Consider the following 23,121-nt stretch of genomic DNA (forward strand, 5'->3'; position numbering starts at 1 on the left):
TCCGTGAAACACACACTTCTCCAGCATGCCAGTGGTCATCGAAGGAGAGCATTTTCCCACTAAAGTCAGTTACGACGCCGAACTGCAGTCAGGCAAGACCCTGGTGAGAACGACGAGCACACAGATGAGCTTCTCGAAGACGGTTTCTGACAGTTTGTGCATACATTCTTCGGGTCTGCAAACCCACATTTTCATCAGCTGTCTGAGTGGCTGGTCTCAGACGATCCCACAGTTGAAGAAGCCAGATGTGGAGGTCCTGAGCTGGCGTGTTTGCACATTGTCTGCGGTTGTGAAGCCTGTTGGACATACTTTTCTATGGTAGAGAAATTAATATTAAATTATCTGGCAGCAGCTCTGGTGGACATTCCTGCAGTCAGCATGCCAATTGCACACTCCCTCAAAACTTGAGACATATGTGGCACTGTGTTGTGTCACATAACTGCACATTTTAGAGTTGCCTTTTATTGTCCCCAGCACAAGGTGCACCTGTGTAATGATCATGCTGTTTAATCAGCTTCTTGATATGCCACACCTGTCAGGTAGATGGATTATCTTGGCAAAGAAGAAATGCTCACTAACAGGGATGTAAACACATTTGTGCACAACATTGAGAGAAATAAGCTTTTTGTGCATATGGAACTGGGATCTTTTATTTCAGCTCATGAAACATGAGACCAATACTTTACATGTTGCGTTTATATTTTTGTTCAGTGTAATTTTACATTTACTATGTTATGTCTTGTCTGAGACCAGGCTGCGGGTCACAGGTCTACTGTTAAAGTCTGTGGAAGTCTTCACAAAGTGGACTTTATTAGAAACAATCATTTCTGGTAATCTGTTTTGAAATGCATCTCAGGGTGATGAGTTAGTGGCCAGACTGATGTTATTGACACATTGAATCAAATGTATACTTTCCAGAAAATATATTTTTCTATTACACATACATTTTATCCTAATGCCGCTCATTTATGATGTTGCTTTAATTTTGTATGGAGTAATTTTCTCCTGATGAATAATTGATTGTCCCAGATCATCCTGTGCTTAAAGCCTATTCGTTCAGCCTTAAAGCTTATGACTAAAATACGTTTTTCAATCAGAATTCTTTGCATCTCTTAGTTGTACACGTACCACAAAAATCTCAGCAGGCAACTTAAGAAGTCCACTATCACGCAATACTTAAAAAATGCCCACTGTTACACTCGTACCTTGTTGTCTGTCCTGTGCAGTTTAGGAATTAGAAGTCGTGGGCGTGTTCCAGTGGATCAGGTTTTATGAAGTTGGTGCAAATTGGTTAGACATCTCTTCAACCAGTTAATTGTACACGTTTATTTTGAAATGATTAAGAACAACTTTAATCAACAATGGCAGCTCAAGATTCACAACAGTGTTTAGTTTGTTAAAATAGAGACCTTGAAAATGTTTTCTGTTGAAAAATAAAAAACTTAAATAAACTATAATTATTATTGATTATGTTGGCCTAGATCGGCGGCGCACAATTGGCACAGTGTCGTCCGGGTTAGGGTTTGGTCAGGGTAGGCCGTCATTGGCCCAGTGTCGTCCGGGTTAGGGTTTGGCCAGGGTAGGCCGTCATTGGCCCAGTGTCGTCCGGGTTAGGGTTTGGCCAGGGTAGGCCGTCATTGGCCCAGTGTCGTCCGGGTTAGGGTTTGGCCAGGGTAGGCCGTCATTGGCCCAGTGTCGTCCGGGTTAGGGTTTGGCCAGGGTAGGCCGTCATTGGCCCAGTGTCGTCCGGGTTAGGGTTTGGCCAGGGTAGGCCGTCATTGGCCCAGTGTCGTCCGGGTTAGGGTTTGGCCAGGGTAGGCCGTCATTGGCCCAGTGTCGTCCGGGTTAGGGTTTGGCCAGGGTAGGCCGTCATTGTAAATAAGAATGTGTTCTTAACCGACTTGCCTAGGTAAATAAAGGTTAAATATAAAAATAAAATTAAAAATACATTTAAAATCTCTCTCTGGTACAAACAATATATTTTGAAAAAATGTCCTTTGTCTGGGCTCAGTCCATTTTATTGCCAAAAACCATGTACAACAAACTACAACGTGTTTCAAACCTGATATAAAGTTTTACCACAGCACACACCATTAGAGCTTTGTTAACAGACATATGACAGTAGTTGTCATGCATCAGAAAAAATCATAAATTACATTTCTTAGAAATGAAAGAGATTTCACTGAAAAGTAAAGTTTGTCATACGTTTTCAGACTTGAAAAGAAGAATGACAACATCCCAGTACCGAGTCGACTGTGTACTGGTAACCCATTTTATCGTTTGTGTATTGTGTATTATTATTTCTCTATATTGTTCGGAAGGTCCTGTAAGTAAGAATTTCACTGTTGTTTACGAAGCATGTGACAAATGAAATTAGATTTGAATCCCAAATGAATAGACATTTTTACATGTAACCTTTATTTAACTAGGCAAGTCAGTTTTAAGAACAAATTCTTACTTACAATGACAGCCAACTGGGGAACAGTGGGTTAACTGCCTTGTTCAGGGGCAGAACGACAGATTTGTACCTTGTCAGCTCGGGGTTTGAACTTGCAACCTTCCGGTTGCAAGTCCAGCGCTCTAACCACTAGGCTACCTGCGGAAAACCATCTAATTTCCTGGTTCGATTTGGTTTCTTATCTTTTCCATTCATTTGGGGGTGAAGGCATATAACTAAATCTACACAACAGATGTTGTGGGATGTGATTTATCTTCACAGACTTCTTCAGTTCTGAAAATGTCTAACTTGGACTTGAGAGTGTAACGTTTTTAAAAAGGGCGTAATAAATAGTTGATTGGAATTTGATAATGTGATAGCGTTCCGTAAAAATGGCCATGGAACAGATTCCCAGATTTCAGACTGTAGCAAGAGCCGTGACCTGAGGGGTGTCCTCTTTAACATAGTCTCTACCTTCCAACAACACATTTTACACAACGTGCATTGTTATGTGTTCTCAGTCATTGGCAATATTTATTCTGTGAGTTCGCAGATGTCTCTTCAGACTTGCTGCTAACTTCAAGTAAGTTCCACACAAATGACATTGAACTCCTTCCCCCGTATGAGTCCTCATATGCACTGTCAGGTTTCCCTTGAGGTTGAAGCGTCTGCCACATTCGTTGCAGCAGTGTGGTTTCTCCTGTGTGTGAGTCATCATATGCTTTGTCAGGCTTCCCTTCTCGCCGAAGCACTTGCCACATTCTTTGCACTGAAACGGTTTCTCCCCAGTGTGAGTCCTCGTATGCTTTATCAAGTCTGACTCGCAGTAGAAAGCCTTGTCACATTCTTTGCACGGATGCGATTTTTCCCCAGTGTGATTTTGCCTATGCAGTTTCAGACGACCTTTTGTCGACAAGCATTTCCCACACAAATCACATTTAAAAATCAGCCCCGTATGCAGATTAACCATGTGATTTTTCAGGCTTTCCTTGTGAAAGAAACGTTTGCCACATACCGTGCAGCGATGTGGTCTCTCCACTGTGTGAATCTTCATGTGTCGGGTCAGGTATCGGTTTAAGGCGAAACACTGGCCACATGTATCGCACATGTATGGTCTGTCTTCACTGTGCCGTAACTGCCGGTGCCTTTCCAGACCACTTGCTGTCGCAAAGTATCTTACGCACACATCACACTTCGGCTCTGTCAACTCACTGGTTTCTTTTCTTGGCCGTCCTCGTCGTCTCTTTGACCCCGACAGAGGTATTCTCTTCTCCACTCCATGCACTTTTCCGCCATTACTTTCATCATTGTCACTTTCCGGATTTACTTCCGAGGGGGGCTGATAGTCACTGGTTGATTCTGATTCTCTGTTGCCGTCGCCATCTGATTCTCTGTTGCCATCAGATTCTTTTTGTTTCTCTACCGTTATGATGTTGAAAGAGTTCCAAGTAGACTCTTCGGTATCAGACTCCACTGGCCCCAGATAGGAGCTCCACTCCTGCTGCCCCGAGTTAACCTTCTCTTCAGAGACAGTGAGCCGCTGGAGGTCTGGAGGAAAGGAGAAAGGATGAAATTTGATGAAAACTTAAAACGCTGAAAAGAGACAAGAAATAGGGCTCTACCTCTATTTCCTGTCTTGTTGTGTCAGATGTAAGTGAAGTTACATAAAAAATGTATTTGAAAACCAGCTATAGGCTAAGGCTAACAAAGGCTGAGTACTGAGGCTAACTGTGTACGGTGGCAATCCAACAGTTGGCTTTTGCTTGTGAATTTTTTATTCAATGGACTGAACACGCATGATGCTTCCCAGTAAATAGCCCAGGTATTATCAACTTCACATCGCCTACCTTACCTAATAAATCAGACTTTTAAACACATTCTTCATATACAGTCTGAAACTAATGACTGGGTAAATCCATATGAATTCAATCGCTTTTTGACAGTGTACCTTTTGATTTAAACAACAAAAACTTTCCATACATGTTTGTCCACGGAAGAAGTGGCAAAACATTCAGGAGATCAAGGTGCTCGAAGTTGCCCCATTTTGCATACCCCACCATACCATGAGACATCCATGTCTTCTTCACTGGAAAAGATACAAAGATACAGGCGTCCTTCCTAACTCAGTTGCCGCAGAGGAAGGAAACCGCTGAGGGATTTCACCATGAGACCAATTGTGACTTTAAAACAGTTAGAGTTTAATGGCTGTGATAAGAGAAAACAGAGGATGGATCCCCAACATTGTAGTTACTTCACAATACTAACCAAATTGACCAACCTGGTCTCAAAACAATTCATATGATTCTATATGTAAATTAGAGAAACAGCATGTTTATATGGTTACAGATGGCCATTACAGATGGTCGGGGTGGATCTGTGGGCATACAACGCGAACGTCTAGCAACTCAAAGATTGTCAGTTCAAATCTCATCACAGACAATTTAGAATTTTTGCTACTTTTCAACTACTTATTCGTGAAGTATTCAGACCCCTTCCCTTTTTTCCACATTTTGTTAAATTACAGCATTGTTCTAAAATGGATTAAACAAAAACATTATCCTCATCAATCTAGACACAATACCCTATAAAGACAAAGTAAAAACTGTTTATGAAAAACAAAGAAATAATGACAAAAATATATTTTTTTATAGAGACCTTGGTGATTGTATGAGTGTAATCAGATTGAAAACATTAGGAAATGTTATTGACATTGAACAGATTATATAGCCTACTAAGCAGATGTGTAACAAATTGTGTTTAATTTGTAGCATGGGCCTATGAATTGGGCTGATATGTTCTGTTGTGCTGACTATTAGCTGAGAAGAACAAACAGGAGTTCCCATACCTGGAATAAATCAAATTTACTTTCACCCCTGAAAATACAGTTGAATCACGTTTTTGATTGCACTGGGCCTTTAACCATTTTAAACATCAACTCAATAGGGTGATGTCAGTTGGACGTCCCAAGGATCTCGGATGAATTTTAGTCAGTAGCTAGATAACTATGTGACTAAGTGATGTATTACGCAAAGCCTCTCAAATGAAATGACACAAATTAGGCTACAATGTAAAATGAATGTCAAATAGAGAGACGTAGTCACAAACCTGCTAATCTATGCAACTTTATCTCTGGTTTGAAAACCAAATCCATCAGTCTTCGTAGACGTGCATTCGCCCGTTCCAAACGGGATATTTCTTCCTGATACTCTGCGATCGTTTTTTTAACTACTACAGATATCTCCAAAGGAACTGCTGTTAATTTTTCGTTGAGAAACACATTGAGCTGCTGAAGTTTAGACATTGTTGGGAGCAAAGGGATTAGTGGGAGAATGTATAATTATTTGCTATTCAAGTGTCACTATAACTACGGGTTTGAGAAACAGGAAATTACGTTTTCTTATTTGCATTTGTTTGGCGGATCGCAACAAACTGGAAAGTTGCACACACCGCCGCTTACTGTACTGGAGTGTGAGTCCGGTCACGGTCTACCTACACAACTATATTATGTTACCAAAACCTGTATAAATCCATACAAACCTCACCCCCCTACCCCATCCAACCTGTCTGACCCACCAAACAAACCCTCCCTACCTAAATCACACAGTTCACAATATAATAAACATGTCCAACAGTTTCCTCTACCATACACCCATCACCAGTGTTTAATTTGAGCCGGATCCTGTAATATTCCAATCTCCGTATTGGAATATTTCGTTCCGGAACCTATTTGGCCGGATCCGGTACCTCTCGTGGCATGAAAAATAATTGGCACTTTTTGCAACGTAAAGATTATAATTAAAGCGATTAAAGTTCATTATAGTGGCCTCTTCGTTAATTGTTCCCCTGGACCTGATATTCTAAAAGTTGATTCGGGTTGAGTCGGTCCGGCGCACCTGCTCTCACACAGAACTAGAATGAGATTCACTTTCAATTATCTCTCGTCCTCTCTCTGCTCTGACAGACATGAGCCTGCAACTCTAATCTCTCCAGCGTTGCACCTTTCGGTTACTGACTCAACGCTCTTATCCACTAGGCTACCTGTCGCCGATTGCATGGCTGTGTGCTTGATTTTATACACCTGTCAGCAACGATTGTGGCTGAAATAACCGAAACAACACTAATTTGAAGGGTGTCCACATACTTGTCTATGTATTGTATATCATATTTTGTTTTCTATCCATGGAATTAGTCCACTGTGCCACCAGGATGGAGTTAGAGTTTCATTTACGCATATAAAGCTATTTATTTTAGTCTATTCAAACAGACCCCATTTCAGAGGAAACAAACACTCATTAAGATCAGGTATGGTCAATTAGTGGGCGTGGCCAACACACCTGAAAACACGTAACAAGATTGAGGACAGAGAAAGTTTTGTTGATACTGAGAACGTAATTGATGTGTGTTTTTAAATAATATTCTTAAAACTAAAGTTTTCTTAACGTTATCGGGAAATATTAAAACATAACTTCAAATAGAACCACGAGGAAATGTTATGCTGATGTATGGAAATTCCCTCAGAACGATGTTGTTTCTTAACATTCTTGGAACAATTTGAGAACATGACTTTAAATAGAACCCTGAGGTAACTTGTAGGAAACGTTATGCTGAAGCACTAAAATGACACAGAACGTTGTTTCTTAATGATCTCTGAACTACTAGAGAACATTCCCAATGTCAAACCAGTTGGACAATGTTCTAGAAAATGTACAAAATTGAAATGAAATCTAACCATGTTTGAACTTTTAGGAAACGTTCTGTTAAAGTAATTTAAGTTCCTTAAATATGCTGAGAATGTTCCAGCGCCAAGCAACTATCCTGCACCATTCCCAGAAAGTTGTGGAAAGGTTGTATGCAAAATAACCATATGAAGACCACGTTCGCCAAGCTCAAAGAAACATATATTCTCAGAACAATATGTGCTTGCTGGGAAATTTCTTATTTTCAAATATTTGAATACAAACTGATGATCCAATGTCAGTTTAGGTTTGTGTGACGCCGATAAAAAATATATGGTATCAGATTTTATGTATAGAACATGTTTGGGAGTCCTCGAAAGATTTCCATTGGGAATTATTTATGCCTGTTGCCGCCAGCAGGGGGCGTAGAAGGAATACCAACCAAGTGTGATAGGTTACAAAATTGTATTTTTAGCAGTAAAAGACGAATGCTCCAAAGGGTGTTATTGAACAAAACTTTCCATACAAATTTGCCCATGTTAGAAGTGGTCAGAAAGTAAGTTTTTGGACCTGAATGTCAAAACATTTAGGAGATAGAGGTGCTCAAAGTTGACTCATTTTGCATACCCGACTCTAACATGAGACATCCATGTCTTCATCACTTCAATTTGAAAAAGTTTACAAAAAGGGTTGCCAAACTATTTTATAATTTCTTGAAAAAAAAAACAGTTTTCATAACAAGTATGTTGTTTTTTTAACTTTTATTATATTGTCTAAAAACGTATGGAATCAGATTTTTTTTCTCCATTTTTGCATATGTTGTAGCTTTGGCCCTATTTTACATAATCTGAGGTGTTACTGTTGTGCCCTCCACTGGATGGGACACAGTGTGCTCTTGAATACAGGGTGGATGTCATGTTCTGGCTGGTAAATGTATTGAAATGGGAATAAAATAGACATTTCACATTTCAAATGGTAGCATAAAGATGGTTGGTCCACACATCAGAGAGTGTTGACTTGAATGGGAATATCAGTTGTTTTAAATTATACTATCAATATTCAATAGGAAACCTAATGTAATTGCTGAAATATACTTAAGTATTAAAAGTGAAAGTATAAATCATTTAAAAGACAGCAACATTTTCTTGTTTTTAAAACGTAAGGATAGCCAGGGGTACACTCCAACACTCAGACATTATTTACAAAAGATGCATTTGTGTTTAGTGAGTCCGCCAGGCCAGAGTTCTCTTGATAAGTGCGAGAATTTGATCATTTTCCTGTCCTGCTAAACATTCAAAAGTACTTTTGGTTGGCAGGGATAATGTTTGGAGTAAAAAGTGCAATATTTTTTTTTTTAGGAATGCAGTAAAGTAAAAGTTGTCAAAAATATAAATAGTAAATCAAACAGATAACCCAAAAAACTACTTTACACCACTGATTAAACCCGATCAAACGGGATTTCTAAAAAACAGGTACTCATCAGATAATGTCAGATGACCGTTTGATGTTATCAACAATGTAAAGGAGCACAAGACTGCTTCTATACTGTTGATGCTGATGCTGAGAAGGCGTTCGACAGAGTGGAATGGAATTTCCTATTCTCTGTTTTGCAAAAATGTAATATGGATGCTAATTTCAACAAATGGGTCAAAGTGATTTATTACCAGTCCCAGAGTTATGGTCTCCAACCAAAGGTTTAAGTTCCCAAGAATTGCCCCTGAGTAGAGGAACCCGGCAAGGCTGTCCTCTGTCTCCTCTTCTCTTCTCAATGGCGGAGTCCATACGTTCTAATGTGACTAGAGGTCCTGTTATTGCAGATCAGGAACATAAACAGATGATATTATTATTGCATGTTGTCAATCCATTCCACATATCGTTGATAGTATTGTATGTTGTCAGAAGTTGTAGAATGAATAACCACATCTATATCTATCAAAGGAATAATTGTTAAAATGTAGTGTACATTATCAAGACAATGTGAATCTGCCTTTATCCCTCTTCAAAGGATGTGGGAAAATGATTTAGGTATGGAATTTGATGAGGAGGCATGGCTTGAGATCTGTAATAAGATGCACTATGCACTTACTAGTTTCATATGTTTCAGGAAACTAACTACAAATTCATGTTCAAGTTTTATTTGACTCCTGTTAAATTAAATCGTATGTTCCCAGACACCTCACCAAATTTGCCCAAAATGTTGGACCGAAAAGGAACCTTTTTACACCTATTTTGGCAATGCAATATGCTAATATAATATAGAATTGGTACAATCTTTGGTTGCAGATAACTATTTCATACTTTGCAAAGAAATGCCTTCTTGTTTGTTGGACAAATTAAAACCATCCCACTTTTCAATTGTGGTAAAAACAAGTTGCAGATTTTTTGCCATTAGAGAAATTGACAATGAACAGTATTGTGGTCCCACAATCCTGAAAATATGGTCTCCTTTACCGTCCTTTATTGGAAAACATTTTTAAAAGGTGTTTGGGAATCCTGAGACCCAGCGAGTATCCTTGGTGGTAGGTAGCCTAGCGGTTAAGGGTGTTGGGCCAGTAACCAACCGAAAGGTCTCTGGTTTAAGCCGATGAGCAGACCAGGTGAAAAATCTGTCGATGTGCCCTTGAGCAAGGCACTTAACCATAGTTGCTCTGGATAAGAGTGTCTGCTAAATGACTCAAATGTATTATGACATTTTATCTGCTGCTATTTGTCACCAAGTTATGATGCTAACTGTACATTATTATGCTAACTGTACATTATGATGCTAACTGTACATTATGATGCTAACTGTACAGTATAATGCTAACTGTATATTATGATGCTAACTGTACATTATAATGCTAACTGTACATTATAATGCTAACTGTACATTATGATGCTAACTGTAAATGATAATGCTAACTGTACATTATGATGCTAACTGTAAATGATAATGCTAACTGTACATTATGATGCTAACTGTACATTATAATGCTAATTGTAGATTATGATGCTAACTGTACAGTATAATGCTAACTGTACATTAACTGCATTTGCTGATGATAATTGTACCTGCTGCTATTTAGTATTTTAATTTGATAATTTATATATAATGTACGTACATTTTATATGATTTAATTTGTAAAAAATGTTGTCTTTATAATTGTCATGGGAAAAAAAGCATAAAAAATAAAATAAAATAAAACGACCCCAAAGCAAATAATGAGGTGGAAAATATCCATCAATGTAATGACCAATGACCAATGACCAATGTAATGAGGATCATGATGTTGGCTCGTCAAAACATCTGATTGGCATCAGTGCTAGTTGTAGAATATGTCCTAAATGGTACCCTGTTCTGTTCTGACAACTGAGATCTTAGCTTTCCTTTGGATTCCCAAGTGGTGCAGCGGTCTAGGACACAACATCTCAGTACCTGGTTCAAATCCAGGCTCCATCACACCTGGCTGTTATTGGGAGTCCAGTAAGATGTTGGCTGGGGTAGGCTGTCATTGTAAATAAGAATTTGTTCTTAACTGACTTAAATAAACAAATGAGGTAACAGCACCTTTTATTTGAGTGTATTTTCATAGATATCTGTTTTACTGTTTAGAAATGAAAGTCCTTTATTTACCCGCCATTTGAAGATCAAGCTTGTGACTTTATAAAACTTTTAGGATATATATAACACCTTATTTTGGTTGTGTTTCAGATTACTTTGAATGAATTCAGAGGTCGTTTAAACGTTGTTTCATGCAGAAAAAAAATATAAAACACATGAAATATCTTGCTGCGTGTTATAAACACAGATCTGAAATGCTTGGTATTGTCATTTTTTCAGCATCAGACTCATTTTGCGCTACTGGAATTCGTAATAATTTACGTCAATTGACAGTTGATAGTAGGATCGGATGATAGGCTTCAGGCTGCTCATGATCGAAGAAAACGGAAGAGTTTTAATATAGATGTTGGAAAAATACCTCCCTGCACTTTCTCACTGAAAAAAATCTGCATATTTGGACCAGCGCGCGGAGGGTTGTGCGCGTGCCATCTCTGTGCCCGTGCGTCCTCAATTTGCAGCGGGCAGCCACAAGCCTCGTTACTGTCACTCAGCCAGAATGCCCATCCGTTTTATATTTTCCCCCTACCCTTGCCCCACTTGTTAGATACTATGCACGTTGACAGCAAACATCCTCGCCATGTGATTTATCTGATCAGACCTAAAACATGCAAGGAAAAGTTATCGGGTGAAATTATGAAGCGAGTGGACAGAAATACTGTTTCTCTCTATCCAATCAGAGCAGCAGGATCTAAGTCTCTTTACAGACAGGCAAACTAGCCAGTTGAGTTATTTAGACCACGTAGAACCTTGCACATGACTGACTGACATGAGAAAGATACTTGATGGCTCCTGAAAATGTTATTTTTCTTCCGATCTCAGATAATTACAAAACAGTACTTGGATTATAATCGTATCCTGAAAATAGCACATATCCCTTAGATACTCGTTTTGTCCGAACAAGATTTACAAACCGGCATGCTGACAGCTCTGACTGAGGTGTAGTACTTTTCTCGGTGTAGCCAGTAAAATGCAAGGTTAACTTCCACAAAACATTAGGAAATGTAGATGTCTCCATTCTTTCTATGATAAATATTAGAAATATGGCCACCATGCATCGTTTTTTAAAATTATGCATGCCAGCAAAGCCACTACACAACACAACACAACACTAAACAATACATTAATTGCACTATATTGGTGCCAATCAATGCCCACAAATTGTTAGGGCCTACATAAAGCTGTCCCAACAGCACCATGGCATGAATCCTTACCACTGCTACACCTGGCTATCAGCAGAGCCTTGTCTGGCAGAGAAACAGTTCATTCAGCCTCATTTACTACCTTTTAAAAAAACATAGCTGACTTGCTTAAACAAATGTGGTTTCTAATTTCAATTGAGATGTACAAACTATGGCATAATGGGACGACGGACAGATAAGAGGCAATCTGTAATTTCAATGAAGACATTAATGAGCGAGCTAAGACGGATGTAGTTAATATAACTATTTGTTTAGCCCATTTGAAATTTACAGCAACAGAATTCAGAACATGGGCTGTTCTTACCGTATTCTCCCTGTACACCAAGTCAGAACCGTAGTATAAATAAAGGGGGCATATAAGCAGACAATGAAAGCTTTTACAATATTAGATGATTACATTTCTCTAAAACAGGCTATAGGCTACATGTGCACCACCAGGTCAGAACAGTAGTCTAAGTTATGAGGGGGAAAGGGACCGACTTTGAGGAGGCACATGGGTTACTAACAGCTTACTACACAACATACACTTAGTATTACTTTCTTAGCTACAGTATACATATCTCCCTGGCATATTACATTTTATGCAGCAGCATATAATACATGTTTGGACTCACCTTGTTGTGATGTGCTCACCACAGGAAGGTGGAGCGGTGGTCCTTGTGGGCAAATTTTGTCATCTAATTTGTCATCAAAGTCTGGCATTCTCTGGATTTATGGTTCTTTCAAGACTACTGAGAACTCTGAAAAAAAAACAAGTTGAATCAGGACGTCAGTGATCTTCAGGTCGGAGCTCTAGAAAGAGGCCTGAGTTCCCTCTTAGAAAAGAGACCCTTAAACCCAGACTTGGACCACAATGAATAGCAGGCTAGTGATTGCTATGCAACGCTTGCAGTTAGCCACTGATTCCTTCCAAACCACTCATTGTTGAATTTGCGATTTCAACTTGTTGTGTAATGTTTATGTCCAATGGCCGATACGATTTATCTACATTTATCTACATTGTTGACTTGATTCATAACGATGACTGTTTGTCTAGCTTGCTAGCTACGATTTTGAGTCCAATCAAAGCTACTGTAGATATAACATGATTTGACGTCATTTTATCAAATCAAATCAAAGTTATTTATATAGCCCTTCGTACATCAGCTGATATCTCAAAGTGCTGTACAGAAACCCACCCTAAAACCCCAAACAGCAAACAATGCAGGTGTAAAAGCACGGTGGCTAGGAAAAACTCCCTAGAAAGGCCAAAACCTAGGAAGAAACCTAGAGAGGAACCAGGCTATGTGGGGTGGCCAGTCCTCTTCTGGCTGTGCCGGGTAGAGATTATAACAGAACATGACCAAGATGTTCAAATGTTCATAAATGACCAGCATGGTCGAATAATAATAAGGCAGAACAGTTGAAACTGGAGCAGCAGCACAGTCAGGTGGACTGGGGACAGCAAGGAGTCATCATGTCAGGTAGTCCTGGGGCACGGTCCTAGGGCTCAGGTCCTCCGAGAGAGAGAAAGAAAGAGAGAATTAGAGAGAGCATAATGTGGGGTGGCCAGTCCTCTTCTGGCTGTGCCGGGTGGAGATTATAACAGAACGTGGCCAAGATGTTCAAATGTTCATAAATGACCAGCATGGTTGAATAATAGTAAGGCAGAACAGTTGAAACTGGAGCAGCAGCATGGCCAGGTGGACTGGGGACAGCAAGGAGTCATCATGTCAGGTAGTCCTGGGACATGGTCCTAGGGCCCAGGCCAGTTGAAACTGGAGCAGCAGCATGGCCAGGTGGACTGGGGACAGCAAGAAGTCATCATGTCAGGTAGTCCTGGGGCATGGTCCTAGGGCTCAGGTCCTCCGAGAGAGAGAAAGAAAGAGAGAAGGAGAGAATTAGAGAACGCACACTTAGATTCACACAGGACACCGAATAGGACAGGAGAAGTACTCCAGATATAACAAACTGACCCTAGCCCCCGACACATAAACTACTGCAGCATAAATACTGGAGGCTGAGACAGGAGGGGTCAGGAGACACTGTGGCCCCATCCGAGGACACCCCCGGACAGGGCCAAACAGGAAGGATATAACCCCACCCACTTTGCCAAAGCACAGCCCCCACACCACTAGAGGGATATCTTCAACCACCAACTTACCATCCTGAGACAAGGCCGAGTATAGCCCACAAAGATCTCCGCCACGGCACAACCCAAGGGGGGGGCGCCAACCCAGACAGGCTGACCACAACAGTGAATCAACCCACCCAGGTGACGCACCCCCCCCAGGGACAGCATGAGAGAGCCCCAGTAAGCCAGTGACTCAGCCCCCGTAACAGGGTTAGAGGCAGAGAATCCCAGTGGAAAGAGGGGAACCGGCCTGCGTTTGCTTAGAAATTCTAGGGACAATTAGGAGGCCTGCGTCTTGTGACCGTAGCGTACGTGTAGGTATGTACGGCAGGACCAAATCAGAGAGATAGGTAGGAGCAAGCCCATGTAATGCTTTGTAGGTTAGCAGTAAAACCTTGAAATCAGCCCTTGCTTTGACAGGAAGCCAGTGTAGAGAGGCTAGCACTGGAGTAATATGATCAAATTTTTTGGTTCTAGTCAGGATTCTAGCAGCCGTATTTAGCACTAACTGAAGTTTATTTAATGCTTTATCCGGGTAGCCGGAAAATAGAGCATTGCAGTAGTCTAACCTAGAAGTGACAAAAGCATGGATTAATTTTTCTGCATCATTTTTGGACAGAAAGTTTCTGATTTTTGCAATGTTACGTAGATGGAAAAAAGCTGTCCTCGAAATGGTCTTGATATGTTCTTCAAAAGAGAGATCAGGGTCCAGAGTAACGCCGAGGTCCTTCACAGTTTTATTTGAGACGACTGTACAACCATTAAGATTAATTGTCAGATTCAACAGAAGATCTCTTTGTTTCTTGGGACCTAGAACAAGCATCTCTGTTTTGTCCGAGTTTAATAGTAGAAAGTTTGCAGCCATCCACTTCCTTATGTCTGAAACACATGCTTCTAGCGAGGGCAATTTATATGTAGCCAATGACATTGAGCCTTCTTGGATGGGCACTTCTAATGCAACTCTATGGCAGCACCCAAGGGACTTGAACTTTCGAGCTCTCCTCATAGATTAGAGAACATTACCAACCCCTACGCTCCATATTTTCTCCTGGCTGCCCCACCACCACAGAAAGCACTGAGCTAGGCTGAAACACCTGCATTTTGGAGTGGCCTTACTTATGAAAGCAAAAAAGAGACCATGTGTGTATGCGGCTTTATCAACTCAATTATTATTATTTTTTACATTGTTTGCAAACAATACAGTATGTGATACGTGCTAATGCCCAAATAACATGCAAAACAGACAACAGCTAAACATGTGGGGCTCCCCATCTCCCCTGAATGACGGGTCACCATTTAACGTGTTTTTGCATGTACATTGATATTTTAGTATTTAGGCAAAAATGTGAATTACTACAGTATTTACGCAACCAACTGTTTTTCTAACAACATTGTCCAGGTTCATTCCATTTTAATTCAGTCAATTCAGAGAAAGAAAAATCAATTCAAGAATTTAAAATCTGAACAGGATCATCAGATCACAATCTGTTCACAATGTGTATTTCGATCGTCTACACACCTACAAACATGGGCACAATCAGGTTGTGGGCACCATCAGGACAAAGGACACATGCTAGCACAAGGTATAAACGGGGCTAGAGATTCCTATCTCAATGAGACTCACCTTCGGACACATCCAAAATAAGCATGACTCAAGCAGTAGTTCTGCGAGAGCCTTTTGTCGTTTACTGCCTTCTTGGCACGACTCCTGTCCCCGCCAGCCTCTCTCCCTGAGACTCCATCTGATCTCGATCTGAAACTGACCTCTTTATGTAAGAGAACAGACTGTTACATAAGTAAATATCAGAACAACCGATGATTCCACAATGCTGCACGGAATAAAAAATTAAAAAATGTACAAAAAAGAATTAGAACACAAACACATCAAATAAACAGTAGACTTAACTGTTCATGGAGACGACCTGGGGTGAGAGAAAATGTTAATTATACTCGTGTATATCAATATCCGAGCGGCCAAAATGCATCAGCACAGTGAGGGCCACCATCTGTGAAACATTAACAAAGAGGGAACTGAACATGTTGTTGTGCCGGAATGGTTCCTCCTGGCCAAAATGTCAGAGAGAGTTAGCATCAGGGTCATTGAAGCTGTGTTGTGTATCCGACTGGGAGGGAGGTGTTGCCAACAGCCAAGTGTGGGGGAATGAAAATGAAAGATGCAGTTCATTTTGCTGACGTTTTTTCGTACATCACATTTTCATCACTCTATCTCTCCCATCTCCACGGCAACAGTATAAAAAATAGGTTGTGGGAGACAGAGGGCGAGAAATGGAGAGATGAACTAGAGTGGCCAATCTGTCACCACGACACGAGAAATGAGAAACACATCTCTCTTTCCTTCTCTCTCCTCTCTCCCCTGCTCCCTTCCTCCAGTCCTGTCCTCTGATCCTTGACACAAATGTTTGTAGACTTGAATCAGCTGGTAAAATAAGAAAAAACGATTTGAGATTTGTCAACTAGTGAAGTGCATGGTAAACACAGGGTCTAGTGTGTGTGTTTTTTGTTGTTGTTGTTGAGTGAACGACAATGGCCATTTTATGTGCATGCAGTTGTCATCACTCAGAGATGGCTGGAGAACAGGAAGTGGTTTGTGTTCGGACTTCTGGATCTGTTGACGTCGTGACACTAGCAGGGTTCACAACCAATTCACACAACGTTGGTATGGATTGGAAAATAACATGCATGTGTATAGACGTGTCTGCACACATAATCACACACACATGAATCAAGTGCGCGGACACACACGCACGCACGCAACACACACACACACACACACACACACACACACACACACACACACACACACACACACACACACACACACACACACACACACACACACACACACACACACACACAGTGTTATCCCAAGATTTAGCTCTACTGTGATTATTTTTCGTCGCTGCACCACACACGTCAACAAAGTCATCTAGCTGCTTCTCTTTCTGTAGTTACACTTGAAACAGGAGGCCTACTTTTTGTATATGTGCGCCAACCATCAAGCAGGTGCATGCCTAATACAGTCTAGCATTGTGTGCTCAGTAATGTACTGGTGAAATGGCCACTGATGAACCTGCTAGGCCTATCATTTGTCACTTGTCATTCAGCAGCTGAGAGTCTTCTAGAGGTCTCCAAGGGTCAGCTGTGTAGGTGCCCCCTCCCCTAAAAAAAGAAGAGGGATGTTCCCCAATGCTGGAAGGGAGCCCTAAGTGACAGAAATATTGTCCCAGAACTCATTGCATATCTCATCCTATAATGATATAATAGATTGATTAACATAGTATCATTCAGTTAACGTTCAAGCCAAAATTTGACGTAAAGAATAAGCAACTAAAGTTCTATCGTGTTTGCATGTGAGCAAAAAAGAGAAAACAACAGGATATATTTGCAAATATTTATTAAAGTAAAAGATAACAAATATAGATGTAAAACAAAAGTATAAATGATATTTATCTTAGAAATCAAGAGTCAAAAGAGGCAACGAACAAAATAAAAGGTATAGTTTTGGCGTGTTATAAACAAAATAAGAGAATACATATTTTCACGTCTGGAAAGCGCTTTTTTGTTCCTATCTTCAAGATGAAGGATGAGAGGCGTTTGCTATCTGTGCAGCTTCACACAGAAGTAAGAGCTGTGCCAAAAGCGTTTCAAAGTATCTCCTAACTTTTGTTACCATTGAATCACTTTCAGTGGTCGGTCGATGCTTTCAGAGTTTAGTCAGTCAAATCTTCGAAAGAGCATTTTGTTGTTGTTGCTGTTGTCATGACTACACTTCAATCTGCTTGAAGCAGAATATAATAGGTACAAAAAAACAAAACAAGGCCTCCTGTCCTGAAGTCCTCAGCAGTAGAAAAGGAATCTATCTGAAGAGGTGTATTCAACACTGTGTCAAAGCTAATGTGCTAACCCTAGCTTCTCTGAGAAGCGTTAGCAATATAATCCAGCCAGTGATATATATTACTAGGTAGAGTTCTTTACAAAAAAATGCTTCAAATGCATACCATAGCCACATACACTGAGTGTACAAAACATTAATAACCCCTCCCTTCCTTGCTCTCAGAACATCCTCAATTAGTCAGGGCATGGTCTCTACTGACTTGCCTAGTAAATAAAGGATGGCCCAGTTGTGTCAAGTCGGCAGGATGTCCTTTGGGTGGTGGACCATTCTTGACAGACACGGGAAACTGTTGAGCGTGAAAATCTCAGCAGTGTTTCAGTTCTTGACACAAACCGGTGCGTCTGGCACCTACTACCATACCCCATTCAATGGACCTTCAATGTCTTGTCTTGCCCGTTCACCCTCCGAATGGCACACATACACAATCCATATCTCAATTGTCTCAATGCTTAAAAATCCTTCTTTAACCTGTCTCCTCCCCTTCATCTACACTGATTGAAGTGGATTTAGCAAGTGACATCAATAAGGGATCATAGTTTTCACCTAGATTCACCTGGTCAGTCTATGTCATGGAAAGAGCAGGTGTTCTTAATGTTTTGTATACTCAGTGTATATCGATATGCTAATATACAGTATATTTGTATGTAGAAACATATATTTTCAAGGAGAATGGCCTCTATATACACAGGAGCAGCTTGGAGATCAGTCGAGCTCAGTTCATTGGGCCCCCGTGTGCAGCAAAAATGTAGGGAAAAGGGGGCGTGTCAGTGCCAGGAAGGCGGCGTACACGTTCTATTTCTCCTCAGGCTCCGCCCCTCACTGGGCAGTGTCAGAGTCACTGGAGTCCAGGCTTTGCTGTGGGGGCGTGGCTGTGCGGAGGCCGGTCGTTGGGCAGTAGAGCGCCTGTGTGCTCCGGCGAAGGTTCTCCAGGGACTGCAGGAAAGACCGGCGCGCCCTCTCCTCCTCCAGGGGCGAGGCGCCCTCCTCCTCCACCTCAGCGATCTCGGCGAAGGTGACGGGCTGGGTCTTGAAGCGGGCCTCACGGGGCCGACGAGGGCGGCTCTTGCCACGGGCGGGCCCCTTGGGGACGGGGAGCTGCTGGGGGAACTCCTCCATGGTTGAGGAGAGCAGGTGGGCAGGCAGCACGTGGTGGAATCCCTGGGTCTCCAAGGGCATCTGACGGACAACAGCCATATGGTGGAAGCCCTGGTTCTCCATGGGCATCGGACGGACAACAGCCATGTGTGGAGCACTGAGTGTGAAAGCACGTGTGAAAAGCGGTTGTTTTTTCGCGTCCCAAAGTTCTTCTCTCTCTTTATTTGGTGCGTCCTCTTCTGTCAGAGGCTCTTTCTCTGATAGTGAAGCAGAGTTCTCTCACAAACACATCAAACTCTCATAGAATCTTCCAAAGTCGCGGATGATGAAACTCAGTGTCTGTACCAAAGAGCTGCTCTGTCAAGCCTTGGCTTCTGTTTTCCAATTCTCCAGTATTTGAATCCTAGTAGAGCTCGTGTGAGTGGAGATCCAATATATCTGTCCACACAGTTCTTCCTTCTTGGTTCTCTATAGCTCTGCTACTGACACAGACAGCTCCGGCAATGGCTTTTATAGCTCTGTCTCGCTACCCAGTCAACTTCACCGCCCCTCCCTCGTTCTCTCTCTGTGCCATCAACCCCCCCCTTAGTCACGGTTCCGGCTTCCATATCAGTCGCCCAGAGTCAGTCTCCCTAAATAAACAAAAACGGAGTGAGAGAGGAGCAAGGGAGAGAAGTGTGTTTGGTAGAGATGGGGAATGGTGGAGAGAGGGAACGAATGTAAAGGGAAAGACTGAAACAAACAAAAATATTTAGAGGGATCCTAGATGTGTATGGGTTAGATAATCCAAATGGTTGTGGGGGGAAACCATATAGCTAGTCAGCTGTGCTTGCAGTGTACATATGCATGGTTACACGCAAAGATAAACATTAAGGCATTAAGGTATGCAATCCCCACATAAATACATATACAGTGGAGCAAAAAACTATTTAGTCAGCCACCAATTGTGCAAGTTCTCCCACTTAAAAAGATGAGAGAGGCCTGTAATTTTCATCATAGGTACACTTCAACTATGACAGACAAAATGAGAAAATCACATTGTAGGATTTTTAATGAATTTATTTGCAAATTATGGTGGAAAATAAGTATTTGGTCAATAACAAAAGTTTATCTCAATAGTTTGTTATATACCCTTTGTTGGCAATGACAGAGGTCAAACATTTTCTGTAAGTCTTCACAAGGTTTTCACACACTGTTGCTGGTATTTTGGACCATTCCTCCATGCAGATCTCCTCTAGAGCAGTGATGTTTTGGGGCTGTTGCTGGGCAACACAGACTTTCAACTCCATCCAAAGATTTTCTATGGGGACTTGAAATGCTTCTTATGAAACCAGTCCTTCGTTGCCCGGGCGGTGTGTTTGGGATCATTGTCATGCTGAAAGAACCAGCCACCTTTCATCTTCAATACTCTTGCTGATGGAAGGAGGTTTTCACTCAAAATCTCACTATACATGGCCCCATTCATTCTTTCCTTTACACGGATCAGTCGTCCTGGTCCCTTTGCAGAAAAACAGCCCCAAAGCATGAGGTTTCCACCCCCATGCTTCACAGTAGGTATGGTGTTCTTTGGATGCAACTCAGCATTCTTTGTCCTCCAAACACGATGTGTTGAGTTTTTACCAAAAGTTATATTTTGGTTTCATCTGACATTTTCCCAATCTTCTTCTGGATCATCCAAATGCTCTCTAGCAAACTTCAGCCTGGACATGTACTGGCTTAAGCATGGGGACACGTCTGGCACTGCAGGATTTGAGTCCTAACTTTGTTACTTTGGTCCCAGCTCTCTGCAGGTCAGTCACTAGGTCCCCCCTGTGTGGTTCTGGGATTTTTGCTCACTGTTCTTGTGATCATTTTGACCCCACGGGTTGAGATCTTGCGTGGAGCCCCAGATCAAGGGAGATTATCAGTGGTCTTGTATGTCTTCCATTTCCTAATAATTTCTCCCACAGTCTATTTCTTCAAACCAAGCTGCTTACCTATTGCAGATTCAGTCTTCCCAGCCTGGTGCAGGTCTACAATGTTTCTGGTGTCCTTTGACAGCTCTTTGGTCTTGGCCATAGTGGAGTTTGGAGTGTGATTGTTTGAGGTTGTGGACAGGTGTCTTTTATACAGGTAACGAGTGGAGGACAGAGGAGCCTCTTAAAGAAGAAGTTACAGGTCTGTGAGAGCCAGAAATCTTGCTTGTTTGTATGTGACCAAATACTTATTTTCCACCATAATTTGTAAATAAATTCTTTAAAAATCCTACAATGTGATTTTCTGGATTTTTTTTCTCATTTTGTCTGTCATAGTTGAAGTGTACCTATGATGAAAATTACAGGCCTCTCTCATCTTTTTAAGTAGGAGAACTTGCACAATTGGTGGCTGACTAAATACTTTTTTGCCCCACTGTATGTAGGTACATACACATAGGGACGCGCATGCAGAGAAACGATGAAGCACATGCAGGAGAATACCAAGGGGTTTAGAGCATTATGTGTAGGAACAGAGTGGCGCAGCCGTCTATGGCACTGCATCTCAGTGCTAGGGGAGTAACTATAGACCCTGGTTCGATTCCAGGCTGTATCACAGCGGTCTAAGGCACTGCATCTCAGTGCTAGAGGACTCACTATAGACCCTGGCTGTATTACAACCAGCCGTGATTAGGAGTTTTATAGGGGCGGTGCACAATTGGCCCAGCATCGTCCGGGTTTGGGTTTGGCCGGGGTAGGCCGTCATTGTAAATAAGAATTTGTTCTTAACTGACTTACCTCCTTAAATAAATAAAATACATGTAATTATCCATTTAGATCCTACACTCTTAGAAATAAAATATTGTGTCAAATAAGGCTTCTCTATAGGGCATCAGCTTTAGCTATATTCGTTACCTCACCTGCATTTCTGTTTTGTATAGCTTGAACTGTCCATGGGTGTCTGCTTACTACTGTATATCTGCTTGTGTGGTTGACACAGCTTGGTTACATGTATATGCTCAACAATGTTCCATGAATCTAGGAGAACCACTTGAATAACACCTTTTGCTTCAAGGTACAAAAAAAAGGTTCCAAAAGGGTTCTGCGGTGAATGCACACACACAGTATATGGATGTATGGGATCTGTAATCTTCTCTATAGGCCCTAACTGGAAATGTCACAGTTGGCATGGCGACACATAACCAAACACCGGGAGTCCCCCAGGGCAAATCCCAGTGCGGTCTATATTAGCATAGCTGTCGTCAACGCCTTCACCATCATTACTGTAATGCATAGCGGTAATGACAACAACATCAAAAAATGTGGCTGTGGATTGAGGCGGGTCATCTCCGAGGCACGTTTGTCAGTGCTCAGACCACATTGACCCTAAAGGGTGGTAGGGTTTTATCTAGGATGTCACCCTCGGGTTACGGCAATGACGGCAGGCTCTAAAACAGATTTCATTTCATCATGCATTCTTAGGATGATACCTGAGGAGAATTAGAAGGAGACTAGCTCACTGTTTACCAACTCTTCACTTGCACGCATTTGGGCACAAACACAGACACAAACACAGACACAGACACACACACAGTCACAGACACAGTCAGACACAGTCACAGACACAGTCACAGACACACACAGACACACACACACAGTCACAGACACACACCGGGGGTGTAAGAAGATGTAAAGTTGTAAATACACCCTAGAGCCATCAGCTCTATTTTAACTCAGTATGAAGGTCATCTCCTCCAGTCACAAGTTGCCATTTAGGTGACCTCACGTTCATAAGACATTCTTGTCTGGTGGTAACACCGTGTGTGTGTGTGTGTGTGTGTGTGTGTGTGTGTGTGTGTGTGTGTGTGTGTGTGTGTTTGCATTTGTGCGTGTGTGTGTGTGCGCGCACAAATGCATATGATTTACTGGTTCTGTATCCACCCATGCTTCTTGATGAATGAGCAGTGTTGCACCGTGTTGGCCCAGAGACCTTTGTGGGGCAAAGAGTTGTTTTTCCTATTATGATCAGGCACACAATGCTTCTACTGTACATGGGGTTTGGACCGGCGCTGTAAAGACCAGGAGAAGAACCAAGAGGACTTCTTTCTGCTCCATTCTGTCTTAAACCCAAG

At 41.6% G+C, this 23,121-nt stretch overlaps 2 protein-coding genes across 4 annotated transcripts; both read right to left on the minus strand.

Annotated features, from left to right (window-relative positions):
- Nucleotides 1-1,311: 1,311 nt before the first annotated feature.
- Nucleotides 1,312-16,050, minus strand: LOC115119418 (zinc finger protein with KRAB and SCAN domains 8-like). 3 transcript variants are annotated; one of them, XM_065002974.1, is made up of 5 exons: nt 15,933-16,050; nt 15,651-15,792; nt 12,528-13,758; nt 8,778-8,918; nt 1,312-3,985 (listed from the first exon to the last, which is right to left on the minus strand). In XM_065002974.1, exons 3-5 carry the CDS (start codon nt 12,613-12,615, stop codon nt 2,955-2,957), a joined length of 1,260 nt encoding a protein of 419 aa, XP_064859046.1. In that variant the 5' UTR covers nt 12,616-13,758; nt 15,651-15,792; nt 15,933-16,050; the 3' UTR covers nt 1,312-2,954. The 3 variants fall into 3 exon arrangements, with proteins under 3 accessions (XP_064859046.1, XP_029504056.1, XP_029504057.1); XM_029648196.2 differs by having other exon boundaries at nt 12,528-15,792; XM_029648197.2 differs by lacking the exons at nt 12,528-13,758; nt 15,651-15,792; nt 15,933-16,050 and having other exon boundaries at nt 5,543-8,868.
- A 1,374-nt stretch (nt 16,051-17,424) lies between these two features.
- On the minus strand, nt 17,425-19,537 carry lg17h11orf96 (linkage group 17 C11orf96 homolog). The gene has a single exon (XM_029648193.2). It carries the CDS (start codon nt 19,182-19,184, stop codon nt 18,759-18,761), a length of 426 nt encoding a protein of 141 aa, XP_029504053.1. The 5' UTR covers nt 19,185-19,537; the 3' UTR covers nt 17,425-18,758.
- Between the last annotated feature and the right edge of the window lie 3,584 nt (nt 19,538-23,121).

The sequence above is a fragment of the Oncorhynchus nerka genome, linkage group LG17 (genome assembly GCF_034236695.1).
Source record: "Oncorhynchus nerka isolate Pitt River linkage group LG17, Oner_Uvic_2.0, whole genome shotgun sequence".
NCBI classification, from domain to species: Eukaryota; Metazoa; Chordata; class Actinopteri; order Salmoniformes; family Salmonidae; genus Oncorhynchus; species Oncorhynchus nerka.

What these genes read in the sequence shown, in the direction of transcription:
- LOC115119418 (XM_065002974.1), bottom strand. Translation starts at nt 12,615, where the DNA reads ATGCCAGACTTTGATGACAAATTAGATGACAAAATTTGCCCACAAGGA. An exon ending in GGTGAGCACATCACAACAAG is followed by an intron (nt 8,919 to 12,527) that starts GTGAGTCCAAAC and finishes CTGCAATAACAG; the next exon opens with GACCTCTAGTCACATTAGAA. An exon ending in AGACCATAACTCTGGGACTG is followed by an intron (nt 3,986 to 8,777) that starts GTAATAAATCAC and finishes CCTTTCCTCCAG; the next exon opens with ACCTCCAGCGGCTCACTGTC.
- lg17h11orf96 (XM_029648193.2), bottom strand. Translation starts at nt 19,184, where the DNA reads ATGGCTGTTGTCCGTCCGATGCCCATGGAGAACCAGGGCTTCCACCAT.